Below are 26,677 nucleotides of genomic sequence, written 5' to 3'. Positions count from 1 at the left end.
CCGCGGGCAGCAGCGAGACGCCGGTGGGCCGCTGTGCCAGCCCGCGGCGGGGGGGGGAGGCCGCCGGCCCCCTGCACGTTAACTCGTGACTGAGAGGGAACGCGGCAATGTCACCGGCGCTGCGCGTCGCGGCTGCCAGCGCCCGCCGGCCCGCGGGACCAGCTGCCGCTCGGTATATTTAGCTCGGGGAGCAGAGAAAGGAAAAGTGATCTCTGCTGCTTCCCCCAGCGCGCCATCGCCACTGCGAACCCCCGCGACTCCACGGCGGGGACGGCGCTGGCTGCGGGGAGAACGTCTCTACGGACACGCGGGGAGGACGCAGGACGGGCTCTGCGGGCTGGAGGAGCCGGGCTGCACGCACCAGAGCCCAGGAAAAACCCAAAAACTCGATTTTCCCTTAGCATCTTCTGGGGAAAAGGCAAAAAAGACGACCAGTGCAAACACAGCAGTTAGCCAAGCTCTGCTGGGCACGGTCTCGGAGGCGAAGGCTTCGGCCGGGCTGCCGGTGCCGCGTGGGCGCCTCGGCTCCGCTCCTGTGACCCCAGCCAGGAAAGGGAGGTGTTTCCAGCTGACCGTGACCCACCAGCTCCATGCCTGGTACCTCGGACATGTACCACTGCCAGCCACGCTTTCGCCAGCCTCCGCACGCCGCCAGCCAGCACAAGCCCAGAGGAACCCCCCTCGCGCAGACCGCAACGCGCCCCGGCCCCACGCCAGCGGCGCCTACATCGCTCTCAGAGCCCACGTTCACACCTCCACCCACCGACGCTTCTCAAGGCCTACAGCGCTCCAGCCCCGATCTTCTTCCCAGCGGAGGACGCTCCGGAGACCTCGCGCCCGCGGCTAACTGCTGAGCACACACACGACACGCATGCTAACACGCACAGACATGAAGTGGCCACGGGATCCCAGATGTCCAAAACGCCAGGCACAGGAACCACTACACAAAACCAGTGACCTAATGGTGAACCATTAAAAACCAGCACTGCAAGGTGTTGAAGATCCTGCTGATCCCATCCCTGCAGACACCCAAAACTGAGAGTCCTGGGCAGTGGGCTCTGGGGGGCCCTGCCTGGACAGGGGTTGGACCCAGACCGTCTCCAGAGGTCCCACCAGACCATCTCCAGAGGTCCCACCAGACCATCTCCAGAGGTCCACCACAGACCAAAGAGGTCCCACCAGACTAACTCCAGAGAACCACTCTGACCAGCTCCAGAGGTCCCACCAGACCAGCTCCAGCCTCAGCCAGTCCATGAATCCACAACGAGAACAGAAGGAAATGCAGCCACCCAAGAGTCTCACCACCAAGTTCAGAGAAAGACAAACCGTGATCACGCCATCCAGAAGCAACGGGAACAGAACCACCGCTACAAGCAGAGGTAATACACCCAGTCCCGGCTGAAGCCACCCACAGCTCTGACCCCCACAGCCGCCTGGGGCAGAAAATTGCCCGTTTTGGGATGAAAACACTTTTTATTGGTGCCCTCTGCTCACGGGCGCTCCGGCCCCAGGTTTCCAGCCAGCGCTGGAGGCTCTGGGAGGGACCCGCACACCCCCTTCAGAAAAAACAGCTCCCGAGCCTTCCAGGAGTACACAACCCCGTTGGACACAGGGGCCTCCATTCTAACTCCCCACCTGCCGCGCCCCGTGACCAGTACGCTCCTCTCCACCCCGGAAGGGGTGAGGAGTTTGAGGCGCAGGGGTCCCTCGGTTAAGGCAAACCTGTTGTCTCGGTGCCTGAAAGCAGGCTCAAAGACGAGCAGGTCCATGAGGCACGGTTTTCTGGAGGTTTTTAATCCGCAGAAACCCCAGCTTCTCACCAATCCCCGTGTTTCCCCCCGAGCCTCCCTCGCTGCTGCCCCGGTGCCACCATCCCTCCTGGGCACAGCTCCCAGACCACTGCTCTGAGGCGCTACGGCGAAAACCCAACCAAGCGACCGCGGAGCTCAGCATGCACCGCTTCGCTCAGCTCACCGATCTCAACACCTGCTCCGAGCCACCCATTTCCAGTGAAGCTGCAGGAAACTTCTGTCTCCGAGCCCTCTTTCCCGCTAACACCCCGACCGCGGGCAACGGGAGCGGAGGGTCGGCGGAGGCAGGGGCTGAGCGAGCGATAACGCAAACCCTCTTTCTGTAGGACCCGGGCTGACGGCATCTGAGAGGCTCGTCAGCGGGACCCCGCCCCAGAGCTGCCCCTACACAGCTGGGGCCGCGCTGGAGCGAGGGCGAGGAGCGGAAATAGATCGCTGATTAGCAGATGTCCCCGTGAGGGACTGCTCTTCCATTTCAATCGAGGTCACTGATGTCATCTCAAACTTCATTGAAACTTCGCTTCCAGCAAGGAAAAACACAATGATGGTCGCTGGACATCCCTGGCCTTCCTCTTATCCGCGACGTACCTACAGAAGCTTTTCTTGTTGCCTTTGATGTCCCTGGCCAGATTTAATTCTGTCGGGGCTTTAGCCTGCCTCACCTGATCCCTGGCTGCTCAGACAACATCTCCGTATTCCTCCAGGCGACCCGTCCTTGCTTCCACCCTCTGCAGGCTTCCTTTTTGCTATTTAGGAACGTTTCTAACATCTTGGGTGGTTTTTAGTCAGAAGCATCTCTGCTTGAAACCGCAGGAGAGCTGCTGGGACCACAACAAACGACGCAAGGGGCTCGGAGATCGCTCTGGTCCAACTGCGCGGGGTGTGAAGACGGCCTGGCAACGGCAGCCAGGCAGCGATCCGACGCCTTTTCAAAAAGTACATTTTGTTACTCACAGGATGGCAACATCTGTACTGTGAAACGAACGGGTAACGCGTCCCTGCTCGTACAATAAGGTCTCAACCTGTCCTCCGAGGGACAGGGCAGTGTTTGCGCAGGGAGACATAAAACGCCCAACCCTAAGGGCGCAGGCTCAGCCTCGGTTTAACAGCAGGCAAGCGGGGCGCACGGAGTGACGGATTGCCTGAGGGCACCCCGGGAGCCGGGGAGAGGCAGAGCTGCAGCTCCAAGGCAGTGCTGAGCAGAGAACTGCCTTCAGGGAGAACAGCACACCGTAGGAAATGCAACTGAAAGCTTTTCATTTGTTTTAATTACCCCGTGAAGGGGGATTTAGGCAGAGGGACCGGCACTGCAGCCCAGGAACAGCCAGCCAACGCCGCTGGCTCCTGACAAACAGGGTGCCCAGCTCCAGGCTGCCGGGCCACGGCCCTGGGGACTGGCACCGCCCTGAAACCGCGGGGCCCTTGCGATGCCTGGATTTGCCCAGGAAACCGAACCGTTGTGTTAGCTTAGGGGGAGATGTAACCTCCCTGCATGGCGGTTTGTCTGAGAACTGGGAATAAATCCCCCTGGAGAAGGGCTCGCCAAGGACTGCCTGTTGCGCTGCTCTCGGAGGACAGTGCTGTGCGGGCTGCCACGCGCTTTCACCTTGCCATCCGCATCACAACGTGGGGACAAAGAGGTGTCGTTTGGCCCAGAAGCAGCAGGTGACAATGCTGTAAACTCTCAGCCCCGCACAGAGATATCAGGCTCTCCCACAAGGCGTACAGAACGCATGCCGCCATCTTCATCAGGCCCGAGGTGTGGCGGGCGCGTTCCGCAGAGCGCCACAGCGCAGCACGCGTGACTGCCAGCCCCTCCGTCCTCCTCCGGCCGGGCGCACGCTGGGTACCGCCTCACCCCTCAGCCGCTCCTGCCTCGCCTCCTTCCACCTCCAAGAACCCAGCCCATTCCACAGCCCCCGCTCCCGGCCCAGGTGCAGGACGCCGGTACGAGACCTACACCGCCGCCCTTCGAGCCACCCGTCGCCCTCCCGCGCCCAGCGGCAAGGCCAGGACCAGCAGCACATCCCAAGCTGGGCAGCGGTTTCGCTGTGGATCGAGGGATGGGGAGAACTGGGATCCTGTGACTGGCAGCAGGTCCCTTCACCAGCCTGCTCCCTTTCAGCTTCCAGCACTTTGAATTTCCTGTTCAGACGCCAGCAAGACAGAACTGCTCACCTTGAGCGGGGCCTTGGAAACGAGCACCCACTGACGCCGAGGCAACATTACAAACAAACAAACAGCTCTCCCCTCGCCAGTAGCCACTTGTTTCCATCGGTGCTTATGTAAGGAAAAACAACGGTATTTCTCCTCAATAAAGTTATTAGCTGGTATTTCCAAGGCCAAGGCAATACAGAATTGTTCCTTTCTGCAGCAGTTTGAGCTAGGTTGGGGGAAGAACGTTGTAAAGTCTGTAATGTGAAGGAGGCAGCAGCCAGTGTACGTGCTCAACAGTGGCAGAGAGGCTCGACCAGGTTTCAGAGGTGTTTCCCAACCCCGTAATTAAAAAAGGAATGAAATAATAACAACGATCATGTAAACTATTCCAATACTGGAAGGAGGTTAATCTTCTTCTACACACAAGGTATTATCAATTTAAGTGGCTCGAAACCCCCAGAACAGAGGGAAAGCCACAGACACTGAAGATTAGAGTACACTGTTGGGTCAGAAACTTGGCTCAGGATGGGACACTGCCTCCTCTGCCAGATGAGGAGCCAGGCAGCCAACAGCCCAAGAGTTTGCACACCTGACCGTCGGGCACCCCGCCACACCGGCACTACCCGCGAGGAGAGCGCTGCGCAGGCTCCCTGCGAGAGCGGAGCGCTGCACGGCAGGACGGCACAGCCGCCGAGCACTGACCTCGTCGCTCTCCTCCACGTCCACGTTGCCGTTGGCATCATCGTCCATCTGCTTGTGGATGTTGCGGACGGCTTCGAAGCTGAGCTGCTCGTCCTCATCGTGGCACAAGGGCTGGTCGATGCGGCAGAACTCTGCTGAGGAAGAAAATACCAGCGTTAGGCAGCCTGTCCCAAAAACATCGCCGCCGTGTTTTCTCACCAAGCTTCTCGTGTTTGAAAAGCCCTTGCTGAGCGCTGGAGAAAGCAGCCCAGTGCCGTCACTCGCAGCAGGGCTACGTGCAACAGCCAGTCCTGCGAAATCCCCAAGAGCAAAGGGCAGGCCACGGCCTCAGCCAGGCCGCTCTTGCCCGGATCAGCTTCTCCGGCATCTCCGCCGCCCCGGCGCTCCCGGCACTCCCAAGGCAGGTCTCGCAGCCGGGGCTGTCCCGCGCCCCGGCGTGCCCAGGACGCCCCGCTGGCAGGGCCGCGGAGGGCTGCAGCTCCCGTACCTCTGCTTCACGGCTCACCTGGAGCCCGAGAGTGCCGGCACAGCCTGCAGCGGGGGCACGGCGAGAGTGAGAGCTGGATGTTCGTACAACACGGCAATGTAAAAAGTCAGCCTCCTTCCTGACTATCAAACGGATTTTTCTGGCTGGCTTTCACATATTTTTCTACATTTCAAGACTGACGCTTTAAATTTTGCTGCACGCCTGAGCCCACGTAAGCACCATGATCCGTCCCTTGTACAGCACGGCTGTGTGGCAACACGTGACTCACCACAATGACCGCAGACCAGCGACAGAAGCGCCAGTGCCACCAGTGCCAGGTGCTGCAAACATCCCCAGGGGTGAGCTCTTTGTGTGACGTGCATTAGGAAAAAACCCTTTTCTTTCACAGAGGCTGTATCAGACTCACTGTAAGCAGATAACGATTATAAATTATCGAGGGGTGACCACTCGGAGATTGCTGTGAAAGCAGTTTAATAGCCCCGCGCCAGGAGCAGAGGCCATGGGCACGCACTGGAACGCAGGAGGGCCCCTCTGAGCGCCAGGAAACACCTTTCTCTGTCAGGGTGCCCGAGCCCCGGCACAGGTTGCCCGGGGAGGCGGTGGAGCCTCCACCATGGAGACGCTCAAACCATCTGGGCACCGTCCAGCTGCGGGCAAGCGGGGGCCTGGAGCAGATGGACCCTGGAGGCCCCTTCCCACCTCAGCCAGTCTGGGATTCTGTCACAGCCCCCATCTCCACACACGCAGGAACCAGACCGACCCCGGCTGATGTCATCATGCGCATTTCCCGATTCCCCAGTGGAAACCCATCCCTCGGCCCTCCTGGACTGGGAGAAAAAGGAAAACCAGCCCTGACCGTCACCACACGCCTAAGCTAAACGGACCACACACAGGTGCAGCCCGGCCTCAGCCCTGCTCCACGCGCAGGTTCTGCTCCACGCGCAGGTTCTGCTCCACACACACACCCCGCGGTACCTGCCAGCGCAGCTTGAGCTCAGTGCAGCCTCAGCCACAACCCCACCTGCTCCTAAACATTTGTCAGAATCAGTAAAAACAAAACACAACACAACCCACTCCCCCCAAAACCAGCCCACCACCAAACCAACCAAAACCCACACACGAACTGGAACGCCATGCAAAGGTGAGGCTGTTTCCTGCCTTCAGCTGTTGCTTCTCCTCATCTTACACCGAACGCGCGGCTCACACCCAGCTCTACTCCGTGTATCCAAACCAGGAGACTGACTAAAACACCGGGGCTCTGATTCTGAAGAACGTAAGCCAAGGGTCAGGAATGTAATTTTAACTTTACCTGTCTGCAGGAGAACAAATTATGGCCTTCAAAGTCACATTCCGCTTGAAACAACGTCACTCAAAACGCTCTTCGATGGGTGTCAGCACCGCTCACAGCAGACCACGGCCTCGTATCACGCTCGTAGCCGTTATTTCTGGGGTGCGTACAGAAATGTATACACCACTGCATTCAACATCTCACCTTAGATCTGCACCAGCACGTTTCAAATACTGAGCTAACTTCATACACCGAGGCATAATATCGTACGCCACACATTGCCGGGGTTGTGGGGGCGGTGTTTGGTTTTTTTGTTTTTAAAAAAGGTACCACGCTTGTGTGCAACGCCAGGAGCACTGCTCGTCCCTCAGCGCTCAGAGAAAAGTGACAGTCTGAGGTGCTTGATGAACCATCCCCAGGAAACGTACCTTGGGTACGCAACTGCGCCTTACTCCCGCGTGCTAAACCGCCATCGTGAAACACCCAAACGCATTCACACCGCGCTAACGACAACGGGTAAGTACGGGTCACTGTCACTGTCACACCCCCCCTGTGCCCCAGGGGGTCCAGAGCACCCATCCCCGCCCCAGGGAAGAGCAAAAGCCCTCAAAACTGCAAAGTAAAAAACCTTAAAAACCAGAATTGCCCTGAAATTTCATGTCTGGTCTGTCCTTTAGAGTTTTTAAGAAGAACACACTGCTGATCTCCATCACTGGGGTCAAAATTGGTCGACAGGCCCGTAAAACCTGAGACACGGGTACAGCAGGCAGCTACACTGGTGGAACCCGCCAAGTTTCTGGTACGGCTTCTGTGTGCGCCCTGCTCGTGCACAGAGCCGATCAGAGTTCTGTTCATACCTAGAAGTCTCTCTTTTACAAATCTTGTGAGCAAGCCGTCCCTCTGGTTCTCCAGCGCCAGGTCCGTGACTTGGGGCGGCTGCAGGCCGAGCCCCGGCAGCCCACGGCCCGGTACGGACAGCCTCGGCCCTGCCGCTCCTACGCGCAAACCATGGGGCAGCCAGCCCCTCAGACACAGCGCTCCCCTGCAGCGGCCTTTGGCACCCCAACAAACCCTGCTTACCGAGGGGAGGCACCCAATCTTGCCACAAAAGCAGGATTTTACAAACAGCCTCTCTGACGTGAAAACTTCGTCGTCTTTCAGGGACGTGCAGAGGCAAGCGGACTGCGGGCAGGACTTAACGCCGGGAGCGGACGTGCTGTACACACACGGCTGCAGAACAGCACCGAGGAGAGACGAGGCCCTCGCGCCTCAACCACGAGCCCTCGCTGAGGGATCCCAACGAGAGACAGGGGGTGAGAGATGTACGCAGACCTCGGGGAGTACGGATGGCGTAGGTAACGCCACCGCAGCGGCCTGCCCTTCCACCCACCCCGTATGCGGCCGCTCGGGGCGCAGGGTCGGGTCTTCTTTGGAGACTTCTTTCTAGGAGGTTGTGATCAGTGACAAAACATCTTCCTACCAGAGCACTTCTGCGAGTTACAAGGACGGCCAGGCCCAGAACCGGCACAAGTTAGCGGGAATTTATAGGTTTAGTTTCATTATCTAGAAAGAGAACAATGATGATGATGATTATGATGCACAATCTCCTTCTACCTTGTTTAGTTGTGGAAAAAAAACCCAGGAGAAAAACGTAAAACAGTTTACCTTCGGAAAAACCAGACCCACTGCGCCTCCCTGCAGCGGGGCACCCTAAGAGGCCTCGTGCTGCTTTATTTCCAAACACAAAGATTCATCCACCTCTACCAAATTTCTTCACATTTAAAGAGCCGTCTTCTCTCTCTCCTGTCCAAACCACCCCACACACTCCCTGCTGCCCATTCACCCTTTGCTGGCTTCAGTTTAAAAAACAAAAACTTACGCAGAACTGAGTAAATCAGATCATTTCAAGTTTGCCGGCAAGAGCACCCCACACAAAATGTTTTAAGAAACAGAAAAATCCATGAAAGGAGCGACTCCCCCTCTGCTGACAAGGGGCTGTGCCCAGTCGTTGGACACGGAGCTGCGTCCCCACAGCAGCTCCCTCGGCCGGGCCAGGGCCTAAAGGAGACCCTTCCCTTCGGGTCCAGCACGGCAAACACCGCGCCGGGCACGCGGCAGCAGGCTCTGGCGGAAGTTTTGGTTTGCCACCTTCATTAGCTGGAAAAGAAGGAAACAAGCGCCAGAACACGCTGCTCCACCTGATCGATGTGGCAAGAGGGCCTGGCCCATGAGGGAGGCCGCTTGTGTGTTCCCGGAGAGGCAGCGCTGGTGTCCCGCTGCTCCGCAAACCTCGGGAGTTCATTCCGCGCTAAGCCGTGGCTGTCCGTAGGGCCAGAGAGCCCAGCGGCCTGCGAACCAGTGACCCGAACCAGCCAGCGAGCTCTCCCTCGCCCAGCACACGGGGCGTCCTCTCCCCCGCGCTGCTCCTGGCCAGCTCCCGTCAGAAGCCAGCGGAGATACGGGACGCCCGGACTCACGGAGCCTGCGGCTGGGCCTGGGAGAAACCTCTGGTTCAGCATGGCACGGCAGGCGAAGCGGCAGCCACGGACCACGCCGCGGCAGGCGGGGGGGTTCAGGAGGCGAGGTCAGTGTGGCAGGCGGGGGGTTCAGGAGGCGAGGTCAGCGTTTCCCTGCCCGGGCGCGCCAGGAAGCCTCCGCTCTTCCATGGCACGTGGGCTGGCAGCGGGACTAACGGCACTGTGAGGCGTGGCCACAACATCGGCCACGCACCTCACAGCAGCCAGGGCGAGGCGACTGTTCCTCTGTGTAATTCTTGTTGATTTTAATTGGCAAGGGAGAGGAACCTGGCAGAACTATTTTCAATATTATTGCGTGCCCTAACGTCAATTTGTACAGATTTTGTCTTCCTCTCCTACCCTGCAAGAGTCGTCTCCATCGTCATTGCAAAACCAGCTCAGAACTCGGGGCTGGGCCGTGTCTGGCACGGTTTGCGGCGCCAACCTCAGGGACAGAGCCAGGACAAGGAGTCAGTGTATTTGTACTGCCCTTGGACTCAGCTTCAGAAGGAAAAACGAAATCAGGCTGAAAGATATCTCCCAAAATATTAAGGGATCATCTTGTGCTGAGCCTGTGCTTATTATCGCAGCACTGAACGCAGCCAGGCTGGGCCAGAGTTCAAGCTGTAGGAAGGAAAGGCCGTTGCTGTAAGAGGGGCGTTCGTGCTCAGCGACGCTCTCACAGCCGCCTAACCCCTGAGCCCCAAACCGGGTCTGTCCGAGGGTCCCTCCAGCCCCCGATCTCGTGCCAGCACCAGGACAGTCTGTAGGTATCTGCAACACAAACGCTGGGCATGAGGCCCAGGGGAGAGCAGCAGAAAGGGCAATAAAGCAGCGAGGGCTGTGCTGATAACCACGCACACAATCCCAGCCATCACGCTGGTAAATAGCGAGGAATTTGTTGTCTGCATCAAGGCCAGGAAAAGCCTGGATAACACACAAGAGATTTAATCGGCAGAAGACCCTGCAGTGATAACAGCATGGTCATGAGGGTTCCCGGACAGCACGGGCCATTCCCTCCTCCCCAGGGGCCATTCCCTCCTCCATTACCATCTCAATGCCGGAGCTGTAAAAACGCCCAAAACAAAGAGCGGCGCCAGCAACCTTGCCCAAGATTTACGGAAGATTAGGCGAAAAGATCCTACCACAGGAGCCCTTGTCTCCTAAAGGCAGACAAAGACGACCCACCCAGAAGCCAGGGCATGTCCTGGCTCCCTAGACCGGGTGACAGTGTAAGTGCGGGTTTAAGAGCCTGCAGGCCTGGCCCGCCATGTCACACCCAGGGACACCCTGCGTCAGGCCGCTCGGACACAGCGCCTGCGACGTTCAGCGAGGGAAGGCCTTGAAACGAGAGAGAAATCGGTTTTGTCTAACGAACACCCTCCAGACGGCCGGCACTGATTTTTCACTTTCTACAGAGACGCTTTGCAGTCTGGTCCCCGTCGCCTGTTCTTGGGTGGCAGAGCACACCAGGATTTAGGGGTGTGGCTGCTGGACCCCTGAGGCACCACCATCCTGACTCCCACCCCACCTCTTGGAGTCATCAGGAGTCTTTTGTCTCTTCATCCTGCTTTGTGCCTCCAGTCCCGTTCTTATCTGCCCACTACCATCTCTGAATAGCTACAGCCTGTCCCTCCTTTCAGGACAAAAAGCCCTTTCTGCCCCATGGGTGTCCTGACGGCCTGCTAACCTGCGGGCTATCAACCCAGCCTTCCGTCCCTTCTCCCGCCATTGTTCCGGATGGCACCCACCCACCTTCGCCCTCGGGGCTCGCTCTGCCCAACGAGGGTATTTTGCAATCTCCACTGCAATCTCCAAGGAGCAGAGGGCCGGGGGCCTGTTCCCTCCTGGACGGTGCTGTCATCCCTCTGGGTGCCGCCACCTAGGAGATCACGGACAGGCACTGCGGCCGGCCTAAGTGCTACAGCAGACCAGGCGGAGCTGGAGAGACGTCCACCATGGAAACAGTTCGGGCTGGTTTTATGAACAGATTAGAACGTCCTACGACATGTCGTAGGAGAAACGATCCTTTCCAGTCCTCTCCCTCCGCCTGCTGCAACCGCCTTGTCAGCCCCAGCCCACTCCGAAGGGGCTCGAGGCAGGGACCCAAACTGGAACACCAGAAAAGGCACTTTGCCTCACATTTATTATTTTTCAGGTGGCCAAGCACTAGCACAAGTTGCCTGGAGCGGGTGTGGAGTCTCCATGCACGGAGACGGTGGAAAGCCAGCCGAGCACGACCCTGGACAACCAGGTCCGGGTGACCCTGCTTGCGCCGGGGCGGGGAGGCCATCTCCAGAAGTCCCTGCGAGCGTCAGCCACTCTGTACTTCGGAGCATCATAACCCAGATCTTCCCTTTCTCCCAGGAGAGTCTAACGAGGACTCAGCCTGTTTCATCCCAGGTTCTCTCCATTTTCCTCTTCGAGGTCCCACGATCTCTAATAACGCTGAAAAGCTGCGTTAACGCCGTCACAGCCCACTGCTCCCAGTAGCACTGGGCTGTACAGCCAGAGCAGCCACCGAGATAGGATTAGATAGTGGTTTAATTACAAGAATTGTCATTTACATAACTCGGTTTTATAAACACCGGAACGGCAGCCAAAACAAGCCTTACATTAGGGGAAAAAATAATTGTTTACATATTTTACTAATATAAACAAGGACTCAGCTTAACTTCCTTGCTCAGGGTTCCTCCCCTAAAACTCTCGGTTTCAATTAAAAAAAAAAGCCAAGGACAACGTCAACACTGTTTAATGCTGCTGTTAAAATTTATGTAAGGAATGCGCCCAGATTCCCACCCGCCTCGAGGGGTGAGGAGAGGGAGCAGCAGCACAGTGAGCGAGGCAAAGAGGGCAGAGGCACCAGCTCTCCAGCGCTAATTACCAAAGAGCAGAGTTTGACGAAGCCATGAGCGTATCCGACCATTCCCAGGGTGGTAAAAGTAGGCAGAGGATTTTTATACCACAACGTCACACCGCACGGCTGGGTGGTGGTTACCACAGAGAGCTGTCAGCCTCCGCTCCGTGTTTAACGGCAATACTCGTCCACAAACGCATCTCAAAATTCACACAGAAACCCTTTTTTTTAAAAAAGGTGAATTTGTCACAGAGAACGGGGATTGCAACACACGCTCGTTCCCTGTTCTGTCTGAGCCAGCTCCCTTCCCTGCGAGGCGCAGAGCGTGTCTTGCTCCGAAGGCAGCAACGCGCGACTCCTGTCACATCACGGAGTCACCCACAACCCACTGGCACTGCAAACACGGACCTGACCCATCCTCCCGCCGCCCCCGGAGCCCAGGAACGGAGCGTAGGAATCCAGCCGGGTATCTCACAGCGGCTTTTGCAGGTGGAAGATTCCAGCGGGAGGGAGTTTCACTGGGAGCAGACAAAGGGGAGCACTCAAGCAAGCTCACTCAACGCCACTGAATTATTCACATCCTCCCGCTGCTGCGTCCCTGGGGTCTGTAGTGGACAGTTAAATGGAAATTCACTGGAGTTTTTCACTTCACTTCACTTCACACAAAGCACCTCCTCAGGTCACCACCCATCACCTTAAGAAGGCACAGGAAGGAATTAAGCAGTGAAGTGGCATTGATTTACAGTTGCTAGCTCTTAGTCCATTAAAAATGCAAAAATTCTTCCACAAATGGGCATCTCTCCTCGGCACAAGCTCAGCATTCATTTACTGCAGTTAATTCCCTCATCACCGATTGCAATTAGCCTTCGTCATCCCCTCCACGCATCAATTTACTGGTTTAATACAGCAAAGTTTCATCCCATGCCTTCCAAACATAAGCTAGCAAGGGTCGGTTTGGCAGCACCCTGTAAGGCGCGGCGGTTTTGCCCCGAGTCAGCTGGAAAATACCCGGTCGGGTCCTTCTGCACGATGAGCGGCAAAAGCCAAAAAATGCCACAGGCAGGAAAAAGTTCTAACGAGCTTAAATAACCAGAGATTGGGTTACTTCGTAATAATAATAAAGTGAGTAATCTGACCGCTCACACACACATATTCGGGGTAATTAAACCGGTACCGAAGGGTGACGCCAGCCAGAGCTGACTTTAGGGATGTTCCCCGCCCAGCCCGACCGCCCGTTCACAGCCGCTCTTCTCAGAAGCACCTCCACGGGAGACAGCTGACGTCTCTCTGACCAATTTACATCTGCTCATGGTGTGCCTTACGGGAAAACTGCAGCAATGGGCCAGCTGGGGACGGAAAGAGCCGATACCTGCGCTAGAAAACATCAGCCACCGGCTAGATAACCTCTCCTGCCTCAGTTGGCTGACGACACCGAGCTGTGTGGTGCCGTCGACGCGCTGGAGGGGAGGGATCCATCCAGAGGGACCTGGGCAGGCTGCAGAGGTGGGCCCGTGCCAACCTCACGTTGGTCCTGCCCGTGGGTGGGGGCAATCCCAGCACAAATCCAGGCTGGGGGGGAACGGATGGAGAGCAGCCCTGAGGAGAAGAACTGGGGGTGCTGGGGGGCGAGGAGCGGGGGGTGCCCCGTCCCTGGAAACATTCCAGGCCAGGTTGGCCGGGGCTCTGAGCAACCTGATGTGGTTGGAGATGTCCCTGCTCCTGGCAGGGGGTTGGACTGGGTGGGCTTTAACGGGCCATTCCAGCCCAAACCCCTCTGTGACTCTAAACGCGGGGGGTACAGCTGGAGAGCTGTGCAGAAGGACCCCGCAGCAGAGGGAATCGAGGGGCTGGCAAAGCCTGCGGCACCTGCTCCCGATCTCCAGGACCAACACCCCTGCTCCGCAAAAGGACAAGGAGATCGTCACACTGCCAAAACCCAGCCTTGCAGATCTTCTGAAAGACAAAGTCAGGAGGAGTGGGAAGCAACGGATGCCAATCTGAGCACCCCTGAGACACGAGTCAGCGGCTCCAGCCAGCCACAGCCCACGGCACGCGGCTCTGAACGCTGCGTGCCGCGCACCGCGATGCACAACCAATAATTATTTTGTAAGTGAAAAAAAATTTGCTAAAAGTCAGGAAACCACATAATGCATGAGTGAGTCATTCCTGCCTGAAAAATTAGAGACGCCAAGGAAAGCTAAGAAGAAACCAAAGGAAAACCCGCAATCTTTCTGCCGTTCCATCCAACCGTCCCTGACCCACGCGAGCCGGCGCCGCAGCAGCGCCTGCCCAAAGCCAGGGATTCCCAGTCCCCAGCTCTTGGCACTCCAGTACGTGACACACGGTGCAAAAACTACTGGGAGCAAGAAGAGCTCAGGGTACATAATCTCATGTTGCAGCAGAAGCAAAATTTTTGGTAGCTTTCAGAAGGCGGCGGAGAAACAGGCGATTCCCCTCCTGCTCCCAGAGCGTTGGTGACAAACGCCTGACACCCAGGCAAACATTCCTGCTCCCCCTACCCAGGCCCCAGGCCAGTCAGCACCCGCCCCAGGCCAGTCAGCGACCCCAGAACAATCCGCTGTGCGGTAACGGCGTCAGTTAAACCTGCAGGATCACAGAATCATGAAATCACAGCCACGGAATGGGGCTGGGAAGGGACCGACTCATCCGGGCTAATCTCCGGCCCGAAGCGGCTCCGATCAGGGCAGGTCCCTCGGGATGGAGACCTCACCGCCTCTCTGGGCCCCTCCGGTATCTGACCACTCTTACACACATTCTTCCCCCTACATCTGGCCGGGGCTCCCCGTGCTGCAGCCCCTGCGCGCTGCTCTCCTGCCAGTGTCGGGCACCCCTGGGGCGGCTGCAGACAGCGGCAAGGTCTCCCCGTGCCCTCCTCTGCCCCCATCCCAGTCCCAACCATCCCAGTCCCAACCATCCCAGTCCCCCCACCCACCACGGTGGCTCTGCCAGACTGGCTCCAGCACATCCACACCTTTTCTGTACTGGGGAGCCCCAAAGAGGGCACGGTACCCCCGGCGCAGCACCAAAGGTGCCTGCCAAAGAGGAGGAGCAGCTCCTGGGACCCCCTCCCACCTCCCTCACCACAACTTGTCTAAAAGTGGCGCAGGTGTGGCGCGTGGGGACGCGGTTTGGTGGGGGGCTCGGCAGTGCTGGGTTAACGGTTGGACTCGATGACCCTGTAGGTCCTTTCCAACCTAAACGACTGTGATTCTGTGATCCTCTTCTGCAAAGCTGCTTCCCAGAGAGTCGGCCCCCACCCCGCGCCGTTGAGCGGGGTTCGTTTATCCCAGATGCGAGACTTTGCGCCTGCTTCTGTTAACCTTCAGGTTCAACCAAGGATCCCGGCAGTCCAGGTCCCTGAGGGACACCTCTGCCCTCCAATGCTCCCGCGATCTCATGTGACCTGCATAGACGACAGCAATTTGCAGTCAGCTGCTTCCCAGGTTGAACCGTGCTGCTGCCCAAAGGCACAGAGTAACGCTGGGGGCACGGGGAGGGACCGGGGGGACACCACCCCGCACCCGTGGGCCTCAGAAACAAAGCTGAGAACTGCTCTGGCTCCATCCACCCCGACCACAGCTCTCTTCTGGAGGCCAACGCTAGGATCAAAGGAGATGCAACACTTCAAAGACCCTAGGAAATTAAGGAGAGGTTAAACGAGGCCGAGGTATTCTGCAGGCCTGGAAGAACACAACGTCAGTGCTGTGGCCACGTCTCCAAAAGCAAAGAACACGCCAGACCAGCTCAAAGCAGAGCCATTCGGCTTCTGAGCAGCGTGGAGGTGGGACCCCGTGTCATCCTAGATCTAAATGAACCTGTACCACCAGCATCCACCTAACCACAAATCATTTCACCCCCTGGTTTTCGGCTTTGGCTAGGATGTGGTGTTTCGGCTTTCTTGCCTGGCTGTTTTTCCTGTAGATGTGCTCCTGATTACTAACATTAGGATTGCTTCCAAAAGTCATCTGCAAAGTCTGGAGGCTGTTTATTCATTCTAACTGGGTTCACAGGAGAAAGTGTTCGCTTCCTTGTAGACCTGCATCAACCTCACCAGGAAAAGCAGCTGCAAGCAGCAGCAAGCTCAGGCACCACGAGCAGCTTCTGCGTTGCAGCTACTTGTGTTTCTAAATCTTGGCTAATTTTACATTTGAATACCGAAGGGTGTGTCACTCACTTGTACCTTCATGCACAGAGCTCCTACACAGAAAGAGGCACCAACGGCACCACGGCCGTGCCAGCTGAGCGCTGGTATCTCCAGGCTGCAGGTTCCGCCACCTCTGAGCCCCGGTTTCCACGTCCGACTGCCTCCGTTAGGAAAACACAGCCCTAACACCCAGCCGGAACGTCCCCTGCTGCGACCGGCGCTCACCGCCTCTCGCCCCGTCCTCGCAAACACAGAGTCTCGCTCCGTCTCCTCTGTATCCTTCCACTGCATCAAGCAGCGACCTGCTCTTACAATTTACAGTATTTCACCCTGACGTGTCACAGTGAGTGACTTCTGACAGGAAAAACATCACCCTTACTGCGAGAGCTTTCTGCAAAGGGGTTGCTCTTCGAGGCTGAACTGGTTTCTTGCTTATCCGTACCTCACTCGGCCCCGTGCGGCTGGTGGGACCGGGCAGCTCCCAGCCCGGCACAGAGGAGTTGTCAGTCACGTTGGTAACGCTGGAAGGAAGCGGTTAAGTCACCCAGTCCATAGAAACATCTTTCTACTCTCCTTCTCTTCTCTCTTGCTTATTTTTCACAGGACGTGAAAAGAGAGAAGAGAAACAGCACCCTAGGCCTCTGCACCCCGAGCGGATGCCCGTGTTCCCAGTGCCACCAGCGACTTTTCCCGTGCAGCTGGACACTCGTAAGCTGTAAAGCTGTAAAGACGACGACTTCAAGCAGAGAAAACCTCCCTGGATTGCTCCTAAAGCCGAGCGCGCCTGCCCACGCAGGTACCACAAACTGAAGGTGCCGAGGGAGATTTAAAGCAGCTTTCAGTGAAACGTGCTTGCTTCAGAGAGGAACGGCGGGTGCAGGCATGCTGTACGGGCGACGGATCGCTCCCAGCCCAAAGCGCAGCTCCCTCAGCCTTCCCGCTGCAGCGAGGAAAGGAGAGGGAAGGCGAGCCTGCTCCTCACGAGGGGAGGGCCAAACCCTTCACTCGAGGTTATCCGTGGTCGGGCCAGCAAGCAGAGCCGCAGGCAGCGGCTCCAACGCGCCAGCCAAGCCTGCCTGCCTTTCACGGCTGGATCTCTGCAAAGATTTGACATCTTGAGGACAAAGCGCTCCAGACCCAGGCAGCTCCTCTGCCCAGAGACGGTTCATGCTAACAGACTCCCATCACGCTTTATTGAATTTTCAACTCGTTGCTTTGGGGAGCTTCCCGAACCCCCAGCCCCTGAGCCGAAATCCCGTCTGCCTCGTCTCACGGACTGGGACAGCTGAAGGAGGAACAGCTTCACGAGTGTGAACCTCCTGCTCGCACCGCCTGCCCTCCCCCTCCTCTCGCAGCGGCCTGGGACTGGAGGACCCCCCACAGCCGCTCTGCAGACCAGCTTCTGCGTAATTAACTCAATTGCAGCAGCACCGTTCCCCTGCTGCCATACAAGGACAGCTTCTCCCAATTTTACCCTTATTTATCCCTCATGTGCCTCACCAAGAACTGATGATTTACATGTTCACAGAAACTCTGAAGAGCAGAAGCCACGGTGACAACAGCCCTTGCTCCGTGCCGCTGCAGAGACGGCGCACGCTCCGCTCCGTGGGCCTTCGGTACAGCGAGAGGGAATCGGCGGCTGCTCACAAAATAAACCAAGCGAGGGAGCGTTCCTCGTGTGGGATCACTCACTGCCGCATCCAGCGAGCTCATCGGAAACGTATTCCTGTAGCTTAAAACACTTTTGCATTTACAGGAAAGTGCCGCTCCGCAAAAATACCCAAGAACAAGACCTCAAGAACAGTATGCAACTACTCGCCTGACTTCTTCAGGGAGAAAATCCCTTCCTGCTCACCCCGTTATCCCCCCACTTCCCCAAACTCAAAAGTTCTCCAACGCTTCCCGTGAGCATCAGGCCAGCGGCAAAGGGGGGTCCCGAGGGTGGCAGGCAGCCAGGGTCACCCACGGTCCCAGCAGCCGGGGGAGGAGAACGCCGACAGCACGGGGTGGGAAGGGGAAGAGGGCGGGGAGAGGAAAGCAGGAGGAGGAAGTGGCTGGGCAACAAAGGACGCAGATCTGCAGAAAGCCCAGGTTTCGTTACGCCGGGTGCTCGCAGACCCGTTCGGTTCTAGGCGCACGATGGCGACAGTCGGGAGCCCTGGCACAAGACCGGGACCCGGGAGGTGCCAGGCGCAGCCTCGGCAGCGCGCTTACAACGCGATCCCACCAGATCTCACGTTTACCACGTCAGAGGTGACAAAAGGAGCGAGGGGTGAAGGTACACGAGGGGAAAGCGGCACCATTCGCACGGACGCTGCAGGAGAGCATTCACCGAGCTCCCGTCCGGCGAGAGGGAGGATCCCGACCTCGCCACAGCAGCCCTGCACGGCAGGGAAAGGCTCTTCCCGGGCAAGCCCGTCCATCCTTTTTCTGCTAGCTGTAACTCCAAAAGCTTAACCTAGTCCCCGTGTGCTCCACTCGCCCTGTGACAGTCCCTGCCAGGAGACAACGCGCAGTGCTCGGCGCAGCAGAACGTACAGAGCAGCAATTAGGAGCGGCAACAGCAGCAACATTAAAACAAATCTCTTTATTCGTAGGTAAAGACTGTTCACATGAGGGAAATAAGATTATTTTTTTCCTTTTTTTAACTCCTTCCTCCTTATCAACCAAACCTGTTGCCCAAGCAAATAAGACGCACTTCGGGCTACGTCAGCTCCGAGGCCGGCTTCCCCACGGACCCGACCAGCGCTCGCCCAGAGGAAGCAACGCAGGGAGGGAGGAAGCCGCCTGCCAGCCCAGCCTCCGACCAGCAGCGATCCACGGCTGGAAAACACCGCGCCGGCGACCGGCAGGAAACGCGGACGGCCCGGGAGGAGGCAGAGCCGTGCCTCCCTGTCCCTGCGCGTACTCTCCCCGCTCACAAACCCACGGGTAACGAAAATGAGCACAGCGATGACGACGCGCGAGCAGAGCCAGGAGAAAAGCAGCTGTTGGACAAATTATTGCAAACAGCAACAATCCCAGGCATGCCGTTCTGAGGCTGGCCTTCCCAAATTAGAATTCTCCTGGCCCTAAAGCAGCCACCTTTGAGTAGAGAAGCAAAACAAAAACTAAAACCCCAGCCGGGGCAGTACCAGTGCACAGGCAGGGAAGGCGTGCGTGGTGTCGGCACAACGCCGCCGAGCTCGGCCACCACGCTGTCGGTAAATCTGGCTGCCCGGCTGGAAGCTGAGCTGATGCCGCCTTACTAATAAAGGTTGTTACTAAAAATAAAAAAGGAGGCCATCTCAGTTCAAGCCAAAAAAAAAAAGAAAAGTCTTGAAATGACGCAGTGTGGAACATGGGTGAAGCTGGGTATTTTATGCCCTGGTTTGCCATGCTGGGAAACGGAAACGCTGCTCTTGGAGGCCAGAGCGGGGGATTCACACCCGCAAAGCACAAGTAATACATTTTATAAAGTCACTTTTTTTTTTTTCTGTAGGTGACCACCAAAAGAGGAACTTTATAGAACAGGATGGGGAGAAGAGCACTGAAACCACGAGGCTCGTCATTCCGGAGGCTCCCAGCAGCACTGACGGCACCCAGCCCGGGGCAGAAGGGGACACCCAGCCCACGAGACGCCTGCGCTGCCGCCTCCAAGTTACCGAACCGGGACCGCGAGGCTGGCTGGCTGCTTTCCCCGATCCAGCGTCCACACCAGGCACGCAGAGCTCAGTCGGTTGTCGGGAGCGAACCTCAGCAGCCCGCTCACAGCCCCAGCGCCACCGCTCACAGCCCTCCCCTGGCCCCGGCGCCGCGCGAGACCGACAGCTTCTGCCAAGCGCCAAACCGCCGGGAGCGCGGGAGCAGGCGCTGCCAGAAGCGGGAGGAAAGGAGGAAACACTTTTCAGCAACGCCAAGCTGTTATTCAGTCAGCTCAGCATCTTTGGAAACCTCGCCCTTCGCTTGAAAAAACGCTCCCGAGGCTCCAGGGGCCAGCTCCCAGGCCTGGCGTGCCGGCAGGTCAGAGGACGCGTGGCTATTAGCGCCTTCCGGAACAGCGGCAATTTCAGAGCGATCCCAAACCGCTCTGCTCCTGCCCCGAAGACGCTCCTTCAAAAAGCATCTGCAGTAGTGAAATGGCTTTAAAAGGCAAGCTGACAACTCATTGGACAATGCGCGCCTCATCTTCCCCGCACAGGAAGGGTTCCAGCGTGATGCAATCTGTGTTCCTCTCCAGCATTTTAAAGCAGCGTTCTTGTAGAAGCGGCCAGAAAATGCCAAATTTTTCCTCGACCAGATACCAGGGGTCACCCCGGGCCGGCAGCTCACCTCTTCCCGCATCCCTAAGCCACCACGTAGCAGCTGGCTGCACGAAGCGACTGGAGAGGACCACCACCGGTTTTAGATCACGCTGCTGTCCGAGCGCGGCCGCGCTCCCGCGGAGGTGGGCAGACGGGACGTGGTTTTAGGGGAAATCAAAGCAGAAGAAGAGAGAGGAGGCAGCTTTCCACGTCCCAGTCAGCCGGGGCGCGGGGCTGGAACGCGCACCAGCTGCAGGGCAGCACGTTAACGCGGCGCTCGGCGTTAACCCGGACCGTGCGCGTGCCAGCCGTTACCGCCACGCCTGACCAGAGAAAGCCCCGTCTGAGCGCACCGGCAGCCGTCCGGAGAGGTGCACCACCGCAGGAAACGCCAGAGCAAGCGACAGACGGCAAGGCTGCAGCCAGGCAACTTCACAAAGTCGGTGTGAGCTCCCCCGGGACAGGGAGCATCCCACCCCGTCACCACCTCAGAGCACCTCCATCCTCCATGCACCCCGCAACTCAAACCACCCCCCCGCAGCCCCTGCAATCGTTTTTACCTCGTTTGCTCCCCCGGTCTGACGGCTCCCAGGTAACGCAGGCTGTCAGAGCAAACACTGCGTGCTGCGCAGAAACCCTCCTTTCACCTTCCCAAGGGGCTGAGCATCACTGACAGATTTCCCCCGTGTCACAGCGTGGCAGGACACACACGTTTACGTTTTCCTGCGCCTCAGCAAAGCGAACACTAACGACGCACGTGCTGTACGACACGCGTTAGGTTTGCTATTCAAACCCGCACAATGGTTAACGTACCTCCCAGCTCCTGACCTCCCAGCTAGCTTTCACGATCAAAACGGCGCCATCCATCTCTTCGTTATTTCTAGGTGCCACGGACGGAGAGCACCATTCAAAGCCACCCTGGGCACAATGCCAGAAGACTGGAGTTGAGTTTGACCCCATTCGTCATGATTTCAGCTGAACAAACAAAAATCTTTTTTGTAACTACTTATGCGCTACGAAACTCGGCCCGCAGAGTTCCGAAGGGAAGGATAAGTCACATATGAGTTGGGAAGGGAACGGGAGTGTCTGGTCCGAGTCCTCGCCCCGCAGAGTTCCGAAGGGAAGGATAAATCCCATACGACTTGGGAAGGGAACGGGAGTGTCTGATCCGAGTCCCCGCAGCAAGCGGCCCGGGTGTGCTTCCACGGCACAGCGGGTGCTTGGGCGCGCGGAGCGGCACGCGGAGGACAAAAATATTCAGACTTGTTCTTCCTCACTCTTCAGTCCTCCACGGAGTCGGGTTTACAGCTCAGGTGCGAGCACCGCACGGCAGCTCCGCGAGCAGAGCCTCGCGTCACTAAGCGCTGGCCAGGCTCTGGTTAAAGAACGATTCCCGGCAGAACTTTACACTCGGTTTGGGATTAGGGAAATTGTTCCCCCCTCCCTCACGTACCTTCCCAGACGCGCGGGTGCCTGCAGCGCAGCTTACGGCTGGCAGGCCGCTGAATCAGAAATTAGAAATGGAAGAGACGCTAGCGCCCGCACTCCGCGTCCTCCCGGCCACGCCGGCCGTAGCCGCCCCAGTACCAAGGGCTGGATGGACTTTAACGGGAACCTCGCGGATCAGAAGAGGCTCCTTAGAATGGCAGTGTTCTTATCCAGGAGATTTGTCCCTACAGCCAAGCACTTCAAGTGCTGAAAAGACAGAGGTCAGAATATAAATTTCAAGTTGAATCCAACGGCAGCTTATAACAGCTTCTGACGAACACAAGTAATCAACTTAAGTGTCCATTAACTGCGTCCAGAAGCAGAACACTTAATTTATGTTTAACTGAATTATAGACTACAGCAATAGGAGAGGCTATTCAAGCTACGTACTTCTAAATAGTCTTGGCTTATTTTTAAAAATTATTATTCCAAAACACTTACAGGAGGGACCACGACTTTCTGCATGACTTAAACCACCAAACTGGAGAAAGATAGCAGCTTCCAGTGTCCACCTTAAAAATACTGTGATAACGGCACAAGTATGGAGAGACTAGAACACCACCACTATTGTCACAGACCGCTCAAAAATAGTTACATCCCAACAGAAAGATGCTTCTGGTCTCTTGAAAGAGACATGAAGAAGGTAATTACGACGACACGGCCAATACAGCAAGTGCCTGCCCTGCTCTGGTCCGTAAAGAGTGAAGATTTTATGGATCTGGGGCTGGACAATTCCACGGAAAACGTACCCACACTGCTGAACGAGTTTCAGGGAGCTGCAGCAAACAAAGATTTCAGCCTGCTCAGTGCCCGTGCCCCAGCAGCACGTAAAAAGAAAGAAACGCACAAAATCTTAACCCCAGCCTCGGTAATGCCAGCCTGCCAGCCCGTGCTGCAGCGGCTGGCTCTGCTCAGCACGGCCACGGTTCTGAAAAACCTTTGGGCAAACGTCCTCAGCTCCCCCGCGGCTCCAGCATCCGGCGATCCCCCGGCCGCGCAGACGGCAGGCGCCTGCCGAGGGGAGGCCCACGGCCCTTGCTGGCCTGCTGAAGTTGGCCGCAAGAGATTAATAACTGAGGGGGGCACCTGAGCAGACCCTCGTTCGCCTCTCCTTCGGGGAAAACTGCTGCTCCTCAGCCGGTATTTCTGCGGGGACGAGAGCCGAGTCCTGCCCCGCTCACCCACCGCAGGGCTGGCGGGACTGGTGCTGTCATGGGGAAGCTTGCACTTTTTGGCAACTTCACTTGGGGGGAAAAGAAAGCATGTATGCTGAAAAAGTTTGTTTAAAAGTTTGTCTAATTTTTTCAGGCTACAACAGCTGATCTGGGAAAAGAAGAAAAAAAGAAAAAAAAAAAAAAAAGGATGTATTTTGTTTCTCTCTATAAACTGTGTCCCGCCAGCGCCTCTCGACCGGTACAAGGCCAGGAGCACTGCCACTGGACGCGCTGGTGATATTTCCTTCCCAAGAGCAGGACTATCACCTCTACAGCATTTCCGCACACGCCGAGCCAGGAAACGAGTGCCTAAGTTTAGCAATCGCTGGCTCCGGATAAAGCTCTCCTAAGTCCCTTCCATCTGCTAGAGCCCTGCCTCGAAGGCAGCGGGTCGTTGAGCATCTGAGGCAGAAGATCAGCACAGCAAAACTACGACAGTTTTAGCGGCTTTTACCCTCTGGGCTCTTTACCAGCTACTACGGCTACGCAGGAGCGGAAGAGAGCTGTAGTGCTCATCTTCAGGCCGCCGCGTCGCACGCGCAGCTCGTTGGCCTCCTCACGGGAGCACGCGGAGGGAGAAGCAGCATCCTCGGCCTGGCCGCGCTCCCTCCGCGCAGCCTCCGGCCCGGCTCGCTCCGACGGGCGACGTCCCGCTCTCGACGGGCTGAGGCTGCTCCTCCCTCCCTGTGCCTGTCTGATGAAAACAGAGCTGCTTTTTTTGTTAACTGGTTACATTTGATGGTAGGAGCTCTGGAAAAAGACTGCTCGGTTCACGATGACCTACAAAGAACTATGCCTTTACCCCGTATCTGATTTTTCTGAAGTCGTCACCAGCGAGCGGCGATTCCTTGCAGCTCTCCCGGGCAGACACGGTCTCTGCGGGGACTGGCGAGGCGGCAGCACCAGGATCAGAGCAGAGAATTGTGTTTGCTAAAGGCGTAACTTTGGCTACCAGTAAAATTCCCCGCCCAGTCCTAACACAAACACAGGGGTGTTTGAGGAACACCGGGCTGGACCCTCTGAACCTCCTTTAGTACCTCACTGAACAGAGGAGACGCTCTCGTCTCCGAGTCCTCAAGCAGAAAATATTACTTCCAGCATCGGCAGAAAGGGGAAAAGGTGCAGCAAGCTCTCACCTCTGTTCCAAACTGGGCGACCCTCCTGCAGCTTCCCGATCCCGTATCAACACTCCCCGCCACCACGGCCGGTCTCCTTCCTCATCTTCAGCACCAAAGCCCTCACGTGCGCTTTACCAACTTCCATAAACACTCTAGCGAACAACAAAACCCTTTTCTTCCTCCTTTCCAATGCAAATTTTCTCTTTTTGTTAGGACAGCTGTATTCTGGTGAAACATCCAGGAAACCACACAACTGGATTTGCATCAGACGCTGGGTTCGGCACAACAGCAAACCTTCATTAAGCGCTTGGTAACTCCAAAATAACGTAGCCAATATCAAAAAAGCAGACCTCACGCCAACCCCAGACACCGCTCCCATGCAAACGCCGCACGGCGACGAGCACGGCGACAGGGCGGCTGTAAAACGGGTTTATAACGGCAGGATCTGCCGTTCATTTACGTTTCGGATAAATAATGGCAAGCTACCGGAAGGAGACTGCAATTAGAAGCAACGCAATGCACTCTCCAGCATTAGGTACAATTCTTCGGAATTTTTTTTTTTTTTTTTTTTTTAAATCTGGGACTGGTATTGCCACTAGCCAGCTCCCAAGCCTGACGGCAGGAGACAGGTCCAGAGTGCGAAACAAAGGCCTTTTCTCCAGACCAGCTGCAGGCACCTCCGGTCCAGCCGACCGACAGCCCACGCACGTCCCGAGGCACAGGTTTGCGTGCCGGGAGCACGGGGCAGCCCCGCTGCCGTGCCGGAGCGAGGGCAGCCTTGGCAGCGGGTGTGAACCAATGTCTGTTGGCTTTTCCTTCGGTTCTCATCCACAGACACCCGCTAAAGCTACTACGGATGAGAACTTACATAAAAAAAAGAAAACGGATTTACCTCGCACCCCACTCTCATCAAACACACGACCCTCAGACGCGCGTTTAAAGGGCTGCCCGGCTCTGCAAAGCTCAAACCCACACACAAACCGTTTTCCACAAACCCTCTTTGTATGAGGGACCAGGAAAATAGGTGTGGAAAAAGTTATCGAAACGAAGGGAAACCGTTCCTCTCAGAAATCCGCATCCCGGCGGGACACACAGCTGCTGCCCACCTCACCAGTCTGAGCCCCCCACCCCGGCCTCCTTGCTGGCTGACGAAGGCTTCACCCCCCAAACCAAGCCCTTCCTCTCTTTTATCCTCTTTGTCCATTTAGCATAAACGCAGCGGCTCTGAGACGCCCAACGCCACGAGCGAGGGCCTCCAGACAGAGACGCGGCGTGTCGCCGGGCCCCGCTGCGAAACCCAGGCGCAGGGCGACGAGCAGAGCACGGCGTGCGGCTCCCCCGGGAGCACAGCCTGGGAAACGCCGTTCGTCCACCACCACTGGCTGCCTCTCCATCTGGACGTGGTTCTGACGGTGTGGGAGAGATCCTGGGAAGGGAGCTGACCTGGCAGACCAACAGATTCACATCAAGGTGCTAAACTGATTTAGAAGCCAACGCTGATTTCAGAGAACTCCTCCATTACCAGTTGCCTCGTAGCCGTGCCCAGGAAATGATGGATGTCCCGCCGGCCGGGCCACCAAGCTGACATTTGTGAGAGGGTTCAAGTCCCTGCTCTGCCAGATGACTTCCTGCCTGACAATGATATCTCTGCACCTCAATCCTTCACGCGAAACAGCAGGGCCCCCCCGTCCCGCAGTGCCGAGGTTAAATACACCAGCGAGCGCGAGGAGCTCTGAGGAGCCGAAGGGACGTTCCCCGTGCAGCCGCGTGGCAGGCACTGGAGAGAAGCCCCCTTTGCTCTCACGTCCTCTCTGGACTTTACCCAAGGAGCAAGAGTTGGGTTTTGGGTTTTTTTTCTACTCTTACCTGAGTGAAGGGCAGTTTGAGAGTTTCTCCCAACCCCAACGGAATCACAAGTACAATTGCAAGGGTGAACAAATCACACATTTCCAGTTTTCTGCCTCTCCTACGCAGAGCCCAGCAGAGCTGGTTCTAGCCGCGGTGCCGGAGCCTCCTCACGCTCCCGGCACAGCCTCGCAGGAGGGGACAGGGCAATGGATCGCAATGCTGGGATCTGGGGCTCAGGGTATCCAGGGCGACGGACCGCAACACCGGGATCTGGGGCTCAGGGTATCCAGGGCGACGGACCGCAACACCGGGATCTGGGGCTCAGGGTATCCAGGGCGACGGACCGCAACACCGGGATCTGGGGCTCAGGGTATCCAGGGCGACGGACCGCAACGCCGGGATCTGGGGCTCAGGGTATCCAGGGCGACGGACCGCAACACCGGGATCTGGGGCTCAGGGTATCCAGGGCGACGGACCGCAACACCGGGATCTGGGGCTCAGGGTATCCAGGGCGACGGACCGCAACACCGGGATCTGGGGCTCAGGGTATCCAGGGCGACAGACCGCAACGCCGGGATCTGGGGCTCAGGGTATCCAGGGCGACGGATCGCAACGCCGGGATCTGGTGCTCAGGGTATCCGCGCAGAGACTGCCGGTTGTTCCTACAACAGACCTGACTGGGTGGTGCCAACAGGCCGGGCCAGAAGGTAGCCAAAGGCTACGGAAAGGAGGAAAGGCTGGGG

At 57.3% G+C, this 26,677-nt stretch overlaps 1 protein-coding gene across 5 annotated transcripts in view; it reads right to left on the bottom strand.

Moving 5' to 3' along the window:
- Positions 1 to 26,677, bottom strand: part of STIM1 (stromal interaction molecule 1) — an 82,455-nt gene that overhangs the window by 44,537 nt on the left and 11,241 nt on the right. For 4 of the 5 annotated variants that reach the window (XM_086739823.1, XM_086739824.1, XM_086739826.1 and 1 more), the window contains exon 2: positions 4,671 to 4,804. In XM_086739823.1, coding sequence (XP_086595949.1) covers positions 4,671 to 4,804 — 134 coding nt within the window. The remainder of the gene's footprint in view (positions 1 to 4,670; positions 4,805 to 26,677) is intronic. The other variant, XM_086739825.1, reaches the window with a different exon arrangement.

This window comes from Chlamydotis macqueenii, chromosome 1, assembly GCF_036417535.1.
Source record: "Chlamydotis macqueenii isolate bChlMac1 chromosome 1, bChlMac1.mat, whole genome shotgun sequence".
Lineage (NCBI taxonomy): Eukaryota > Metazoa > Chordata > Aves > Otidiformes > Otididae > Chlamydotis > Chlamydotis macqueenii.
Note: the sequence above shows the minus strand (reverse complement) of the source record. Positions and strands in the feature narration are given on the sequence as shown.